This window comes from Cyanistes caeruleus, chromosome 8, assembly GCF_971803275.1.
Source record: "Cyanistes caeruleus chromosome 8, bCyaCae1.hap1.1, whole genome shotgun sequence".
NCBI classification, from domain to species: Eukaryota; Metazoa; Chordata; class Aves; order Passeriformes; family Paridae; genus Cyanistes; species Cyanistes caeruleus.
Window position 1 is genome coordinate 29,151,658 of NC_141708.1, and position 18,241 is coordinate 29,169,898.

Sequence of the window (18,241 nt, forward strand, 5' to 3'; positions counted from 1 at the left end):
AATTTTGCACTTGAGAAGTGAGGACTAAATACTGTCTTCTGGAGCTCATGGAAAATTCTTACATCTCTGACAAACACAGATTCATGCTCTTGAGGAACACTGCACTCCAACTGACCTGTGTACTCAGTGCTTCCTGTGATTATTAGAAAGAAATACTTATTTGGGTCAAAATCACAAAGAATGCATGAAGTTATAGATAGACTTATAGATAAATTTTCTACCGTCAAAAGTGACAGACATGCTGATGGGACTTAGCATCCATTTGCCTTTTCAATTTCTTTTTTTTAAACTTTCAAGTCTGTTTCAATCAGGCTGACCCATGACTTGCTATTATTCAAGTTGCAGAGTGCACTGATATGCAGAGAATATGCAATTATACTTCAGTCTCAGCAGTCACAACACTACATACAGAGAAGTCATACTTCCTTCACACTGGAGAGCTCTGGGAAGGCAACTGTAGAACCAGAACAGCAGAGCTTCCATTTTCTCAAGATTAATCATCCTGAGATGTTAAATATCTTTAACAGCAGTTTTTCAGCATGACTTTCAAGCACTGCAACTCAACCCAGCATCTCTTTTTCACTGCCCTGTAATACTATTAAGGAAACTTTAAGTGATAACAAACTGAACTCAAAGATGCCTCCTATTCCTATGGAATATTTCTCCACTTTCTGTGCAGTTTGTTTAAGCAGAGTTTAAGCTATTTGCTCTTCCAGGTTTCACCTCTACAAATGCCAGTGGTGAACATCCTAAGACCCAGAAGATGTACATTGGAGGTTTTTGATCAAGCAACAGCTGGCAAACAGCTGCATGTAATCCCTACCAAACACATTCCTTTGGCAGAGGGTAGCCCTGTGACCCTGGTCACAAGCTGCTGCTTTGCCACAGAAGACAGGGACTGTGGCTGTAGAGTTGCTGGGACTATGATGGCTCTAGGTCTTTGCTTTCCTCTCTCCATTCCTGGAATGCTAAGCAATAATCATGGAGGTGATTCAAGGGGATCTGATCTTTTGCTGCAGGGAGGAGGACTGTGCCTGAGCCCGGGCGACACTGAGAGCACCCAGGCAGACTCGTGCCAACTCAGACCTCGGGTGTGAAAAAGCCCCTTGTTACACCCACTGCTAAGGAGCTGCAGGCTCTGCAGCTTCCAGTCTCGCGAGTCAAGACAGATGAACTTAGAGATGCTGCACTAAAGCATCTTTACCTGGAGCCCCACGCGGATTCTCTTGGTCAGAGCTCCCTCGGGGAAGGAGGCCTGGACACGTGGCACCGTGGTGCTGCTCAGCACCCCACCTTCGGGGCCGATCTGGTTACTCTCCTGCTTGATCCGGGAAACCACTGCGAAGTACTGGGGGAAATCCTTGGTGACAATCCTGCAGATTCGCTTCTTCTCCAGTTCCTCCACACTATCCAGCTCTGGAGGCACAAGACAGGTAAAATGTTTAGGCATCCCCTGCCCAGGTTCATCCCACACACACCTGTGAGTCTGGGGCTTTGAATAAGCCTTAAAATGCCTAAGAAAGTTGGGGGGTTTATTACTATTTATTTATTACAGGAGTAAAAAAAAATGCCATTCAGTGTTATCAATTATCAAACTCTGTTATTTCTGTGAAATTTTGTATATAATGTCAAATCTTGACAATAAGGACCAACAGCAACAGACAAAAAGACTTCCTAGGACACCTAAGTAGCTGGGTGTAACAGTCTCTGCAGCAGCAGCTACCTCAGAATGGCAGGTTTGTCACAAGACAGAAGTCCAAGGAGGGCTGAAAGAGATAGTCAAACTTCTTCCCTCTCTCATTTCTATCTGATCTTATAGCTCCAAATTACTCCCAGCCTCTTTCCCCATATAGTTCTGTAATAAAGAAAACCACAGGAGATCACAGTCAGTTCATGACCTATCTGTTCATGTCAGGTGCACAATCCAGAACTTGGTCACTTAAGGCACTTGAGACAGTTATTGCCCTGACTGGCATCCAAAAAACCCTGACGAGACACCAAGCTCTCTATGAAACTGTGGAAGTGACAGAGCTGCCTCCCAGCACTACCACTGAACCGAGAGCAAGCTTCCCTTACACGTCAGGATTCCAGCCATTTGGTTATCTACCCCAAAATAACTGCAGTGTGTCCCTCACTTCCTAGAGAACCTTAATGCATCCTCAGATACAACTGAAACAGTCAGGTCATCAACCATTAGTGCTCTCAGCCTCATTCCCAGTTTGTAGGGTCACCAGGGCTCAGAAAGGTGCATAGAGTACATATTCTTATTAATTAGTTAAGCACATGACATAGTTTTCCCCACATATGCACTGGGGGAAACTGTGATACAACAAAAATATAATGACTTTTGCAAATGTATGTATATATGTATATATATTCATACATATATATGTTTGCACTGGTGCCCCAAACACATTGGTAAAATCCCTGTGATATAAGCACCATACACAAATGGAGATAATAATGTAACTGACATGCATTTCTCCTTGTAACTTCTTGCACTTAGCCTTTTTACCTCTGGTAATTTGGTTTCATTGCAGCACTCCACAAATTTCAGCTCTTATTTTCCTCCTTAAAAAGCAAATTTCTAAATAAAGTTTGTTCCTCAAAAGATGACATTTTTATTAGATCCAGCAAGAGAAAGCAGGAAGACCAGAAAAAATACTAAGACAAAAGACACTTGTAAAATACTTTGTGACTGAGACAATTTTCTCCTCTAAACATGTAAGCTCAACTACAGTTCCAAAAGAATTAGAATGCAAATTTGGTAAAATGTCAGTTTTCCATTTTAAAACACTCAGCAGGTAGTTTGGATTAATCACAGTGTTGCTGTGGATCATGTGTACCTACCAGAAGTGGGCAATTTCTTATCATAATGTCAGCTTCCATTTACTTTGACTCAGAGATTGATATCTGAAGCCCTCTAATGAATTAGGCACTCTGCCTGAAGCCTCTGGAAGCAATGGCTTGTGCAGGACACAAACTGAATTCTTAGACTCCCAGGCAGGCATAATCTTGACTGGTAAATCCTAATCATCTCCTGATGATTGCTAGAGAAAAAAAATCACTGTAAAATGCTTACAGAGGTGAAGGTTAATTAAAGTTTTCCTGAAGTAGAAAAACAGTGATTTGTACAAGAACATTTCAAAGTCCTTTGAACTTGGTAGGCACTCTCCTTTAGAGGGGGAAGATGGGAAGACAAGAGTGGCAGAACAGTCAGGCACGGAGGGGAGTTGGACTATATATAGGGAGGTTATGTTTGGATGATACATATGTAAGCTTCTATATGACACTGCCCTCTAACAGAAAAAAAAATAAAATTATGATGAGCAATCAAGCTATCTCTCTTACTGCCTGAGAAATGCAGCGTTAGCATGACCGGCCTAATGAAATGGGGAAAACTAGTCCTGAGAGAGGTTATGTTTCCCAAACACACCTCATGCATTTTACAGAGGGAGATATCATCATTACTATTTTCCTTAGCTGTGAACACTTCATTCCTGTGGGCAAAATGTTTCAATTTAAAATCCTGAAGCACTTTTTGATTAGATGGCTGGGTTTTGGAGGGAAGGGGGTTTCAGCCATAGAGAAGTATGCTGTACCCCCCATCATACAGACAGGGATAGCAAAGCACGGCGAGGCAAAGCAGAAAGGTTAGTGGCAGAACTGGGAAGAATCTCCCAATGTCACTCTCTCCCAGGCTTGTGCTAACAGCCCATGAACCCTTACAGCCATTCAGCTTTAGTGAAACAAGAGAAAGGTATTGTGAATATAATGTGTGCCGAAGTCTTCTCCTGCCAACCATGTGTATGGTACACTTATCCTGCCATGGTTTGGTGCCTGATCTTCCACAGGAGTGATGGAGAAGAGACAGAGAGAGGGGAAGGATGGAGGAAAAGAACATCACAGCTCCCCACCTGTTGGTGCATGCTACCACATGAAGGTTAAGGCTGTAGGACAGAAGAGGAACCCAGCCACATCCTCCAAGATCAGAGAGGGACCTCACACAGGCTGTCTCAGGTCAAGGAAAGCAATCACAGCAGTTGTCTCTGGTGAGAGGCAGTTGTGGATCAAGTTCATCCACATCTAATACCTTTTCTTTTTAACTTTCAGATAAGGTAACACAGAGCAAGAATCTTCTGACTCAAAAAAGAGTAGACAAGTCACAGAACACCTGGCTGTTTCATGCGCTTCAAGGTGACTGTGCACCTCCGGTTTCCCTTGCCAGGGCCTCAAAAGAATTTTGCTAGCACTGAAATAGCAAATCTCACCTGTACCTCCCAGACTGAACAGCTCTCTGAGTTGTGTAACCCTCTCAGTCCTGGCCAGAGCGGAGCTGACCTTGTCACTGTGCACGGACCACAGGATGGGGTGAGCACAGGATCCCAGGTCTTCCCATGGAGAGATGTGGCCATTAAGGAATTGCTGCACTAAATGCATGGCATGCAGGAGGCAGCTTCCTCATGAGGAAACATACAGGAGGGGGATGGAGGCAGGAGAGTACATGGCAAGGGGCAAGGAGAAACTGAGGGCAGGAAGATGCTGGTAACCAGACTCACACTTGCAGCCTCAGTGCTTCACACACATAACTAGACACTCCCAGTGCCACAAGGATGTTTCACCCTCAAATAAGGTAATGTCCTTTATGACTGTTTTTGTGCAGCCTTTTATCTTGCCATTCACAACATACAGTTTAACAGCAATATGTTTAAAAACTTTTCTTGAAAATGTGGCAAAATCACTGCAGAGTGATTTATGGTGGTATTTTAAACATTAAGCATATACAAGGTCACACGCTGGTTTGACCTGTTATGTAAAAACTCCTGCTTCCCATCTGAAACCACACCGTAGCTTGCAGCTGCAAGCACACTGTAGCCCCAAACATTTGCATTTCTTGGCTCATTCCCTAGGTTGCAAATGAGTTTTTAAAAAAAATTAGCTACCCCAATGTGCACATTTGTGCCCACAATTTGTCTATAGGTACCTGTAAAGCATGCAGGAATGTTAATAACATGCAGAAGTTATATATAAAAGGAGCCTGTCTGAAAACATAATGTATTTACCAATTACAACACAGAGAGCTTCTTCCTAAGAAAATAATAAATTTAAAAAATACATATATTTTATTTGATTCAAGTATAAATAAATGAAATATGGCCAAGAGCTGTGAATTGCTACCCTTGTGTTTGGAGCCACACTCCTCCTGCTTCTGAAAATGCCAAATTCCCTGTATTCCCTCAGCCCTGTATTTGCCTAACTACAGTACCATCCTTAAAATAAAACCTATTTAAGCAGAAACTCGACTGCACGAAAGAAAAACAGGCTCTTTACATCATTGTTCTCTCACAATAATAACCCAAAAGTTCTGCTGCTATTTAATCCTGCATTAGCCCTGGAGCAGTGCCTCCTGCTCGGGATTATCTGGGGTCTAGGACGAGGTTTCCCAGCAGATGGTGCTGCTTCCAGCACAGAGCGGGTTTTTGGCAGTCCCCACGGAGGGCAGGGAGCCAGGATGTCCTTGCTCTCATCCCTAGCTAAGGGGGAGAGCGAAACGGAAAAAGACAGAGGAGCAAACTGCGTATTAAGGACCTGCAAAATAAGGTCTGATTGCCCTCCTTCACCACACGGGTAGGAAAGGAATTGTGATCGCAGCAGCTTTGACAGAGAAAGGACCAGCTGCTTTTAACAGAAAACAGGCACTCCTGCAGCACCTCGTGGCACTTAGAGATGATTATGCAGATGAGTTTTCTTGCAAAGATGCACTAAATTTCTCTAAATGACTATGTGGCTGCTTTTTATTTAAATTAAAGCTTGCTTCTGCCTCCAGAGCTCATACCTGGAAATAAACCTGTTCCAAAGTCATGTCTTCTGAGATGTAAGATACTCCCCCAGAGCCAAGTTTGACTGTGGTATTTTTTAACAAACCAGTAAAACCCAACCCACTCAAGTCTACAAATTTTCAATTTTTTGGCCATTGCTTGGAAGACCTTTTACATTGAAAAGGTGTCATTTAAGGAGAGTGGAATTTTGTCAAAAACCTTGCACTATTTTAATGCAGGGTGGTTTTTTTTAAATTTTGTCTTCCTAGCTAGAGAAGGATTAAGCAAAAAATTAACTGAACAAATAATCAATATAGTGGATGTGTCTGCAGTATTTCTTCTCCTTTTCCTCTCACGAATGGTTGCCTGGATTTGTAAAAGCTATTCCTAACTTTGGCTTTTAAGGCATCAAATATTTTCACTCTAACAGAATAATGTCCATCATACTCCGTGTGATTACTTGGCTGCACTTATACCCACTAACCTCAAACAGCAGTTCCCCAGAAGGAAAGAGCCTCCTGAAACCCTCAGTAGATAAGAAAGTTGTCCTATGGCTCCATATTGTGAAGCTTATTGTTTTAGGCTCTAAGTACTGAGGGCTTCATGCCCACCTCTCTCAAAGTCTTTTTATTTATTGAGCTCGTCCCTGTAAATTGTTAATTTATGCATGTGAACTCTTTTTCGTAAGTGTTGCAAGCTGCACCAATTCCGAACAATACTTCTGTGCCCAGATTTCCTACCCCCAAATCAAACTAAGTTCAGTTTGAAAAACACATGAAGCAAATAAGCAAGCTGCTGATCAGGGCTGACTACCTCACCCCTGTCAAGGCACCACTACTTCACCCAAACACCCAATCATCACTTCTGATCCCATGCCAGTTTGCAGAGAAGGAGGGGCAGTGGTGAGATTTTTCTTTTTCAAAGACTACAACTACTGCATTTAATTCTGCAGCAATCTTAATTCCCCAAGCCATACTATCCTGGACCATGTCCATCTCTTGTCTGTTCCACTGCTTTTAGGTACCCTTCAGTGATGAGGTTTATTTTATTTTTCCAAATCCACTGACAAAACATACACCTGTTTGGTTGGTTGTATTATATTTAGAAATAAATAGCTACAATAGATCATCATAAAACAAGCAGATCTTTGCTATTCCTCTGTGTTTGTACAAGCTCAGGTGCAGCACAAATACTTCAAAGTGAAACCTTTCCTGTTGTCCCATTCCCAGATGATCTGGAAATCAGTAAAAATGTTGTATTTCAGATACCCAGGGAGACCCTCACAACAGCACAACTCTCCATGTTCCCAAGGCATACCTTTTGCTGAGGCTGCCCTCATCAAAAAAGGAGAGGCAGAAATCAAAGGCAGAGCTCCCCCACAGACACCTCTCAGAGCTTCCATCCACAGCCTCATCATTTCCTTCACATGCTTTTGCTGATAATGAAAGAACTTTCCTGCAGCTTGTACCCAAACATGCTATGACTTTCTTTGGGTTATCCAGGAAAAATCCTGTGGATAAACCCTTACAGAAATCAAAGTTCACACCACAAACTGTTTCATTCACACTCAGATGCAAAGAGCTCAAGCAATGATTTATCAGCACAAGTATTGAAAAATGCTAGCTAAGAAAAGAAAGCAGTGGTACCAAGGAATCACTGCAGCCCCATTTTTCTTTGCCCATCATTTTTCTTCAGGGGCCATCCATGGCAGCATCTTCTGACGGATTTGCACAGCTGTGTCCTCTCATCTTGAGGGACTCTCGCATCAACAGCAATGTTCAAGCCAAACAAGGGAGCCAGATTTCCCAGATGGGCATCAGCCAGGCAGGTTGTGTACTTGTGGGAGGAAATCTCTAACAACACCGTTTGAAATAAGAACACTCTACAGGACAAGCTCTGAGCCTGTGGGAAGGTCCCATATAGCTGATATTTACACTTCATCATTTGTTTGGAATGACCTTCCCATGGCCCTGCCTCAGCAGCAGAGGCACATGTACCTCAAGCTGGGTATTATTCTCAAATTTATGCTGGAAAGAACTGTGCAAGCTCTGCTTAAACTTGGCAAGACTTCAGACCAAAATTCACCACTCATTTCACTGGATGTCTCCAGGCCACTGCAGAACAATTTCTCCTTACGCTCTTTCCATTAGTTTAACATGGAACACACACTGTATTCCCTGAAGTCAGATATCCTCTGCACTGTTTTATTTTAGTTTGCTTTAGTCAGCCCATATTAGCAAGCCTTCAAAAAGGCAAGGCTAGCTATAGCTTTGAGAAAATATTTACCTTCATCCATGCCATTGAGTATTTCAGTTAAATCTTCATGTTTGCTGTCATACTGGTGCTCTTTCCACGTTTCACCATTCTCACTTCGGAGTACGATCAGTTCTCTTTCCTTGCCTCGCATTGATCCAAAATGTGGGATTTCCACTATGACAGGGCTAGAGAAAAAGGAATCATGTTATTTTTAACCCTATATTTCCTTACTGCCCTTAATTTCCTATGGATCCTCAAGAAAACTACAGTCATTTTAAATAGTTAACACTATTACAGTAAAAATGGTTTTAAAATTGCCAAAGCTGCACAATCCTTTATCATTTAAACTATATTAATGGATAAATTGAAAATCCTAATATATAGTTTGTTTTTAGTGCAAATCTTTTGAAATATCTGCCTCCATGAAAAAAACAGTGGCAACTTTTAGAAAGGAGAGTTCTCTTTGCTGATTTATCCCAGGCTGTGGGTTATCCAACCTGCCTCCAGCACACAGCGCTGCTGACTTTTAACTGGCATTAGCATTGTCAAAATTCGGATTTGGCTCAGAGAGTTTGAAGGGACAAAGTCAGTTCAGAAGCAGTCTGGCTATCCCAGTGCATGCAACAGCCACTGACTGTAACAGGAACCATGCATTTATGTAGATTTTGAACTTAAAACTAAGTCCCAAAGTTTTCAAAGCTCCCCATGGCTCTCTGTTGATGCAGCTCCTGTGAAATAAGAAACTGTTTTTCTTTAGCTCCACTTTCTGGTTCTCATGCCCAGCATCACAGCTGCAACCTCTGCACGGCAAACATCACATAATGATGGGAATCATTAGATCCTTTCAGCACGGTTTTCTCTGGGTTTAGCAACATCACAACCACATTTATATTAGATACTGTCAAACATTTTGGGGGAAAGGAAAGGGAATGAGAAGGTTGTTAATAATACACCTATGTCACCAGACAATGTACCTTCAACAGAGGACTGCAAGTGCATTGCTGAACATTGTATGAACAACCAACAGAAACCACCATTCACTTCATGTGCCATTCCTCAACAAAACAAACACTGTAGCCAAACACTTCACAGGCAGGATATGCATTTTAAAGTATGCTAAGACAAACCGACTGAAATCACACAGTAAGTGAACATTTATGGATTATGCAGCTTTAAGACATTTAAATAGACAGTATCATTATTTTCCTACAGAGGTTGTAAAGGGTTTAACTGCTTTGTAACAACTTGGTTTAAAAGCAGCATCACATGATGGGAGAAGTGTGCAGCACTTCTGTGGTACTGTATGTCTGCCAGGTGTTGGGTGCGTTAACCAATCCATCACTTGAGCATGAAATCACAACAGCCATCATGGGGAAAAACAAACTAGCTTGAGACCCAGTTTGCACATTAAATTCCCAGGGAGAAGAGTTAGTCTTTTTTGCCCCATGAAAATGATAAAAGGAGTTAACATATATTTTAGATGCTTTTAGGAAAACCCAGTCTATTTTTCAAGTCTCCAGTTCTTTAACAAAAAAACAGGAATGTAGCTGCTCTCTCCCATTGTGCACAGCAAGAAAATACCAAAAATTCAAATACATTGCTTAAGATATTTACTGTCTAGTTCAAAATGAGCACAAGCTGAAAACTAACGCTGTAGTACAATCTTTGCAGGCTAATATTTCAGATACTGTCTCTGTAAATATTTAGAAACTACACAATTTTGTGCATGACATTTACAGTGAGAAGGTATTGAACAGGTTTGGGACACCAAACACTCACCAATATTTTGAAAACCTAATGCAATAAATTTCACAATATGGTTTGAAAACAACAGTCAAAAACATACGGAAACATTCTTACATATTTAGACTATACACTGCAGTCCCTTTGGGTAGCATACTTGGCTTTGTAAATTTATTTTAACAAGCCGCCTCTTGCAGGTTGAAAAGATCCAATCTTGCTGAATCAATTCATTCACTTGATAACATTTTTTTCTGAATAATCTTTCATAAGTAATGGGCTTTATGAGATCACATTTTACAAATGTTCTTCCCAAAACAGTCTCACTTGAGGCCTGTAAATACCTTCTCTACCACAGGGTTGAACTTAAAGGACTGCCACTGTGTATTAAAATGTATTTAATGCAGTAGAAACACTTCAAATTTAAAGAATTACAAAAAGCACAGAAGTTATGAAAGCAGAATGCTGGCAGTGAATTTTACATGCCTATAAGCACAAGGTAGTAGCAGAGCTATATTAAATCAAGCCACTATGATTTTCTTTCAGTGACATAAATCAACTGAAAGTTTTTGGAAACTTAAAAAAAATAATGGGAATAACAAAAAATTGGAAACAAAATAAAAACTGTAGACATTCTGTATCTTTTCCGTACATATCCTACCCAATAAATTTTGTTCCTTGTGGACCAAGCTGCAGGATTCGGCTAACCATGCTCTCACCCTCATTTAGAGGGGGAGGACTTTTAGGAAGATGCAGTTTACTGAATAACATCCATGCAGCAGGAAGAGAAACGAGAAGGGGAAATTAGGAACAAGCTGTCATTCCCGACAGAACCAGCAGTTTACACCAGGGTGCCACTCATGGTAATGAACAAAATTTATAATTAGGAGAAAAAAGGCCACATCATAGTGGATTGTTTTCCCTATTTTAAGCTTTAAAAGTAGTCAGTTCCTAGCACTGGTACTACTCATGCCACCACTCTATGGTAGGTGCTCTGCTGTCAGTCCAAGTGGTTTTGCTCCACAAGACAGAGACAGGCAGCTCCCAGCAACTCCAGAGGGAGTCTTGCGCATGTTGGGAACAGAGCTCAGTATCTGGGTCCCTGTGGGTCTTTCTAGGACAATTCTTTGTGATAGCTCTGTTTCTCTAAATACTCTACAAGCAAGAGGGTCAAAACCTGCTCTGGGTTTTCAGTGTGTGACTCCTCCTGACTTCCAAGGCAGGGTTGTATGAGTAGATGGGGGTGGGACCTGGCCTTTCCATGGCTTTCCTTACCTTCAGCTCCATCCTGCAGCTATCAAAGAGGCAAAACTCTTCTTGAAATGCAAGGGTTCTTTCCAGAAAGAATGGCAGGTTAGCGCTTTTTAATTTTTTAAGTAGCCTGTGTTACAGGCTCAGATGAGGTAGAGTCAATGTTTAGCTACCTAGATCCACAGGATAAAGGGAATGAAAGGTGTGACACGAGCATAAACAAACTCACAGAACAACTCACCCTAAAAACTGTGCCCCTGCTGGCCCCATTTCTACAAGTCGACTTGCCAATCCTTCTCCTTCAACCATGGGTGGTGGGCTGGCCAGTTTGTGCCTCTTTACCAGGCGGCAGGTGATGCGGGTGGGTGCCGTGCACTTCCGCGGTGGGATGATTATCCTCATGCCGTGGTGCCGACTGCCCCTCATCGAACCCCCGCGTGCATCCACCATAAAGCTAACCAGGAAACTGCACAAAAAGAAAACACATCAATGAAAATCATCACAAAACAAGCAGAATATCAGCAAAAAGTCAGCAGACGCAGACTTTAAAACATTAGAAAAGCCATCCCAATCATCTAAACTAAAAAGAACATGAAGATCCTTTTAGAATTTGGACTTGCATATATTAACAATTGGTTATCAAAAGCAGGAATTGCTAAAGCTCTAGCAACATCATGGTGAACTGACATCTCTGAGCAATTTGGATTAAAAGTAGTGTAAAGTAATACACTACACAAGTAGTGTATTAGTAGTGGTTTGTTAGAATTTTAAAACATCCCTTTGTTGCTGTTAGCTCTACTGTCCACAAATGAGAGTAATTAGCCTCACATGCATAAAGCAACCAGACAATGTAGAAAAAGGAGAATCAAAAGTGCTTATTATTTTTGGAACCTGAGTCTTTAAAATGTCCCCACTGTTTCATTTGCAAATACTCCTGATGGCTGTCAGAGCAAGTGCCAGCACAATGGGTGACAGTCCAGGCTACTAAGGGCTTCCACTGATGGGGAAGATAAGTGATGACTACCAACTTCATAACTTCCTTTAGGCTGTTGGCTCCCTGGAGGAAATCATGCCATTACTTCTCTTTGAAGATTAGATTCATTAGCAAAAAAAGAGACATTAAAGAAAAATCGCACTTGCTAGTGTCATTGCAATGCATAATTTTCCATTTTCTAATAAGGGAGTAAAAAATTATATTTGTAAATTATGTATATCTTTTAATATAATCCTTTACATTAGCAAGGGAATAATTAAAATTAACAATTAATATTAGAATAGATTCTGGTAGAAGATGCAATAACAGGCTGGTATCAAGAGGGACAGAAGTTATCAGCCCAGTCTTGAAGCCAGTACAAATTTTGTTTGCTCCTTCTGTATGATAGATACTGACATAGCTGACACGTCTGTCATGTGGCTTCACTATTTTCAAGGCTGTTGCCAAAACTTCCAGCTTTTAAGAACTAAACCTTCACATGACTAACAGGTGAATCCATTCAATTTTCTGGCTCCTGACAGTAAAGTGGACTAAGGGTGTAAACCAATAATCCAGGGGATTTTGATGGTTCTTGAAAAAAAGCCCCCAAGTGCTCTGAGGTATGACTGGGAATTTGTGCAACACAGTTCCATTTGCTTTGAGACCAGAAGGATAGCAGCAGCAGCAGCTGACAGGCTCTGGCCAGGCCTGCAAATAAGCTGTATTCAGAAGTCTGGCCAACATGGGTGGGAAAAATCTGCACAAAAGCAGAAGAGAAATCAACATTTGGTATTTAGTGGTCTGGAGGAGAGAAGTGAATAGGGACACCAGCTATAAATATAGGAAGTACGACAGAAATGCTGTCCAGCTGAATTCCAGATCAAGAAGTTGCTACATTGCCTTTCCTCAAATTAAAATCCATCAGTAAAGATCTTTCTGAGATGACCCTAGCCCAAATTTATAATTTCTCATGAGCCAGACACTTTATAATACTGAGGCATGATATTTCACAGTAGTTTTCACACAGAAAAACTGTATCCACATTCCATGTTTCTCTCCTAGATAAATGTGCTGTACACACCAACAAATCCAAATGTTGCCACTAGGGTATCCCAGCTCCTCACAAGAGGAATTGTTTCAGCAGGATAGGATCTTGGCTAACCAAACGCTTTCCATAAATATTAGACTGTGTCAAAACCAGTATGCTTGATCTTTAAATTATATACTCTATAAGTGATTTTAATCTTAGTATTTATGGACACTTAGCTGGCCTTTTAAATATGTGCATGGTTCCTGTCTGCAGAGGAGCTGGGGCCATTTCAGACTCTGTAGTTCGTAGGGTGGAGGAATGCCTGGCTGGAGCATCCCCAGGGCTGAAGCTGCAGCAGCTCCAGAGAGGCACAGCTGGTCAGTGCACCATGGAGGAGCCTCCTGGGGAGCTTGGCAGGGCTGGGCTTGGCCTGATGGCTCAGCACAAAGCAATGTTTTGGAGAGCTGCCTTTCATGTATAACAGAGTGTTAAGCCACCTCAGAATTAATAATGAAAAAAAGGCTTTCATCTAGTGCAAAAATGACAACAACTTACACTCAAATAAGATGCTGCCTTTTGTATCCAAACTATTTAAATGTTGAAAAGTATGTAAGAGTGCATTGCCAAAAACTCTAGGCACCTAAATCTGTCTTAAATTCATAATTAAAAAATAAAAATCTAAAAAAAAAATCAGTAGAAGTCAAAAAGTCAAAACTAAGTACCTACAAAAATCAGTCCTTGAGTTACCAGGGATGTTTAGGCTGTATGTAGATTTTAAGGTCAGTCCAGCCTTAGCAACCAGGAGTTTAGTACTGCTACTGCACACTGCTCACAGCAAGGGTAAATAACCTTTGACACGAGCATCTGCCTCAGTGCAGGAACCAGCCCCTCCCAGCTGTGGTGTCTGTACCATGCTGCAGCCTCCAGTGCAGACAAAATCTGCAGCAGACCAGCCTTTGTGCACATTGCTCCCAGAGAAAGGCAATCATTGTCAGCAGCTTATTAATGAATTATTTCCTTGTTTAATTTTCTGATTAGTAACTTACCGTTTAAAACAATAACAACAATTCCAAACAGTATTTCATGCACTTTCTATCTAAAAACATTAGTAGCTGATGCTTACCTAAATTAATGTAGCACTAATGATGGAAACTACAGTATGACCTCTAAAACACAGCGCTAAAGGCTAATGAGCATTTCTACTTCAAAACATGGAAGGGATGAGGATGTGGTTGGATGCACTACAAACATCTACACACACTCTGTGGGAAAAGAAGTTTAAAAAAGCAAAATAAAATGAGGATTCACAGAAAGCACAGTGTTATCACCTTGAATCATACTGGGGGAGTGGAGAGGAATAGCTGCAAAATAATTTAGAAAGCAAATGGGAAAATTAATGTAAGATAATTAGAGGCAAGCAACAGAAAATATCAATAAGTGCAAAGAAAAGGTAACAATCAGAAAAATAACAAAAGCAACATGTTTAAAGGCCAGCTTCAGAAATTATTTGACTTTTGATTCACATATCATGACATATGTCATATAAAATATGATACACATGAAAAAAAAATCTGAAAGGGAGGGTTCATTTAATTAGCACAACTCTGTAAGTTCTCTGGAAAATGGAGAAGCACAAGGAGAAAAGCATTTGGTGATTATTTGGTCAGCAGAGAATTTACTGCAGCACAACTTCATTGAATTCCAAAAACATGCTCCTGTGTGCCATGAAAAACTAGTTCTTGCACTTTTGTAAAGCAGTTTATCTTCCAAAGCATAATGTATAAACATATGTGTGGCAGGGTGCTTGAAAGTCATATCAGTCCATGCCATCCATTGCAGTGCTGTCAAAAATGAGTTCTGTGAGTAGAGCAGGTTGGAGTAAACTATATACAGTTAATATAATTTAAACTACATATACTTAATATAATTTAAAATACAGTAAACTGTAATGAATCTGATTTATTACACTTTACAAGACTGGATTCAGTACTTCTGAGCTTTTCAATATTGGAAGGCAGTGTGGCATTGCCTTTTCCTTCTTTCAGCCAAGAAAATGAAGGAGTTAAAAGCAACACAAAGAGAGAACGCCCACATTTTACTACAGGGAAAAAAAACTACAGGAGTAAGCTCACATCTGACAGCTGAAGGTCATTTTGGTGAGGGTCTCTACCCTTCCAGGGGCCTCATGACTCACGATGCATTTCAATGTACTGCTTACAATGGACTCTGTTCAAAATATATGCTGGAAAAACAACTTATCTGAACTCAAGAAGAAAAACATAAAACATTATCTTGGCTTGAAAAAAGGAAAAACCAGAAGAGTTGAAATCACTGCCAACAATTTCTACTTTCTTCTCCTTTCACTGACACACTGCCGGATCTCCACATCCTACTCCCAGAATTCCCCTTCTGCCTGGGTTAAGAAATAAGAACAAACTGATGCTTTCTTCTGACAGCAGGAAAATGGAGAAAAGAGTGACCCGAGGCAGCAGCGGTGCTCCTGGCACAGCGTATCGGGGAGCCCTGTGAAGATGGAGATGGCAAAGAGCAGTGGGGGTCAGAACCTGGCCACAGGGCCACCACACCACGAGGGCTGGCAGCCCCTGCCGCCAGCCACAGACAGAACTGGGGACAAAGACAGGGATGAAGCACCCCAAACACGCAGAAAAGGATTTGCTGTTTAGGAAAAGACTGGCAGAAGAGATGTGGAAAGTCATGATCCTCTGCATATCAGATGTGCTGAGGTACTGGAAGATTAGAAGGGAACATCTATTGATAGCCTCTAGGTGAAAATAACCAGGAAAATCAAACAGGATCATATTATAATATGGGGCCACAACTAGAAAGTAAATGAGTGAGATTTGGGGCTTTTTTTCCTGACAAAGGAACTGAATCCTCAGAGCATCATTTCTGATGGACTCCCTATGTCAAATAAGAAATGTAATGAGTCAGAAAAGCCTACGTGTTTGGAGAATATTTTGGTTTATGCTCATTTGGAGAGCTATACCTGTTTGGAGGATATCTGTCCTCTCCCTGCTATGCAGCCCCACAGTTTGCTCCCCCCTGGACAGCAGCTTAGACCACCTCTGCATTAGAGAGGGTCCATGTACCAAGGGAGCAGATTTTATGTGAAGATGTCCACAGAATATATGTTTCGGAGGGCTGGAACCACGAGTGAACATGCTGAAGACCTAAGGGCAGGCAAGTATTGTCCCAGAGGACCGACATGATGAAAACACCAGACCTATCTTCTATCAGGATGAAAAGAAACCATAAAATTTTAGACCAATCAACGTATAACCCAAATTACCAGGAAATATTCACGAATAAATTATTTAATAATCATTCTATAAAGGCCTAAAGGATCAAGGTAATTAATCAATATATTATACTTTGTCTGCCACCAGTCTCAAAATAAAAACAAACCAAAAATATAAGTGATAAGAGCAATTCATGCTCTTAAAAAAATGAATTTGAATTTCTTCTTTGATGTGTGGAGGTACTGCCTTGGTACCTCAGCAAGCAATGGAGGTACAGTACACATAAGGTAAGTGCAGGATCACTTAAGTTACCTCAAAAGAGATACCATCAATGCTTTCCTGCTACACTGAAAGGGAACTTCAAGGGCATATTTCACTGTGATGTTCTGGCACAGGTACTAGGCTAAATGTCTTCATGATTTAAACATAGGAAAAATATCTGAAAAGTCTTTGGAAAATAGGATCAGAATGAAAAGCTCTCTTGCTAAAAAATGGAAAAAGGGGCTGGAACCAACAAACTGAAATACCATAGAGACAAATGCAAACAGAGGGGAGAAGCCAAACACTTAAACACAACACCAGTAAAAATTAACCAAACTTCAGGATTTCAAAAGAGAGCCAAGAAATTCTAGCAGGTCACAAACATTTACCAGTAGAAACTGAAATTACCAAAAGGTTAACTTTCATTGTGGGACTGCTTAAGTGTGCTATGTGCCAGACCAAAGAAGTGGTGATCCTGGCTTACAAAGAAGCTCTCATCAAAGAAGAGAGAGCTGGGGCAGAGCAGCAGGAATGTGCTGAAATGGGGAAAGGATCACCTAGGAATGTCTGGGACATTTTAGTCTAAAAGCCAGGATTGTCTGTTAAGAGAGCAGCAAGATACTGTTCCCCAAGTCAACTACAGATATGGCAATGGATTTCCACTATGACTATGAAATAGGCTTAGTCTGCAGCCATGAAATTTTAAGCAGACCATTTGGGGAAGAAATAGCATAAGAAGATACTGCACTCCTGAAGCTGGGGGCCTATAGAATCTCTTATTTTTAGTGATTATTAGGACATTCAACGTACATCAGGAATGGCTTGGCTACATTTTATCCTACAGTAAAGGAAAGGGTTGAGCTACCAGCTCTCTCGGGTCCTTTGCCAATGCACCATTCCATGATAACCAACAGCCTTCAGCTTTTCTTACTGCAATTCTTGACATTTTAATGCTAGCACTGACAATGTGCAGTGTTTTATCAGCTTGGGACCTAAAAATCCACTGTTGTATAGATCTGTTCAGCAGATGCAGGTGCAGATGTGCATTGTGGGACTGTAGCTTTAGATTTGTGGGGCTTGATGTATTAGAAATGAAGTATTTTGGTATGTGTCACGCTCATTTTTATGATAAGAATGTAATTAGTCACAAAACAGGGAAGTAAATTAAAACTGATATGAGATTTTATGTCCTGATCTCAAAAACTAAACAACAAATATTTACACTAGCCAATCTAATAATATGCAAAGATTACTTACACATTCATTTGCAAATTTTTACAATATGCATTCAGACATCACTTCTACTGCATTTAAATCAAGTCTGTGTGGCACTCTTAAGAAGCACCTAAATTATAGTGAAAACTCATAAGTAAACAAACAGCACCACTAAAATCAAACTACAGATATTGGAGACTAGTCAGGAGCTTGAAGGTGTAAATAAAGAGACCGAATTAAAGCCCCCCTATTTTTTTCCTCTATGAAAGAACAGAAAGCATAACATTCCATCTCTGATTTCATATTACAGAAAATATAACACAATGCAAACATAATAATTTATGACACTTAGAGCTTAAGCAACAGAAAAAGCAAAACAGGACTCTTAATGAGAAGCCTGCAGGATTACAGAGCTTAAGCATTCAGAAAATTAAGT

General features: G+C 40.8%; 1 protein-coding gene across 50 annotated transcripts in view; it reads right to left on the minus strand.

Annotated features, from left to right (window-relative positions):
- ANK3 (ankyrin 3) overlaps nt 1-18,241 on the minus strand; it is a 350,276-nt gene that overhangs the window by 43,731 nt on the left and 288,304 nt on the right. For 28 of the 50 annotated variants that reach the window (XM_086899768.1, XM_086899761.1, XM_086899756.1 and 25 more), the window contains 3 exons: nt 11,308-11,532; nt 8,106-8,260; nt 1,205-1,416 (listed from right to left, as the gene is read on the minus strand). In XM_086899768.1, the coding sequence (XP_086755894.1) occupies nt 1,205-1,416; nt 8,106-8,260; nt 11,308-11,532 (592 nt within the window). Of the gene's footprint in view, nt 1-1,204; nt 1,417-8,105; nt 8,261-10,476; nt 10,576-11,307; nt 11,533-14,397; nt 14,431-18,241 lie in introns of all 50 variants that reach the window. The other 22 variants (XM_086899747.1, XM_086899742.1, XM_086899739.1 and 19 more) reach the window with 3 other exon arrangements.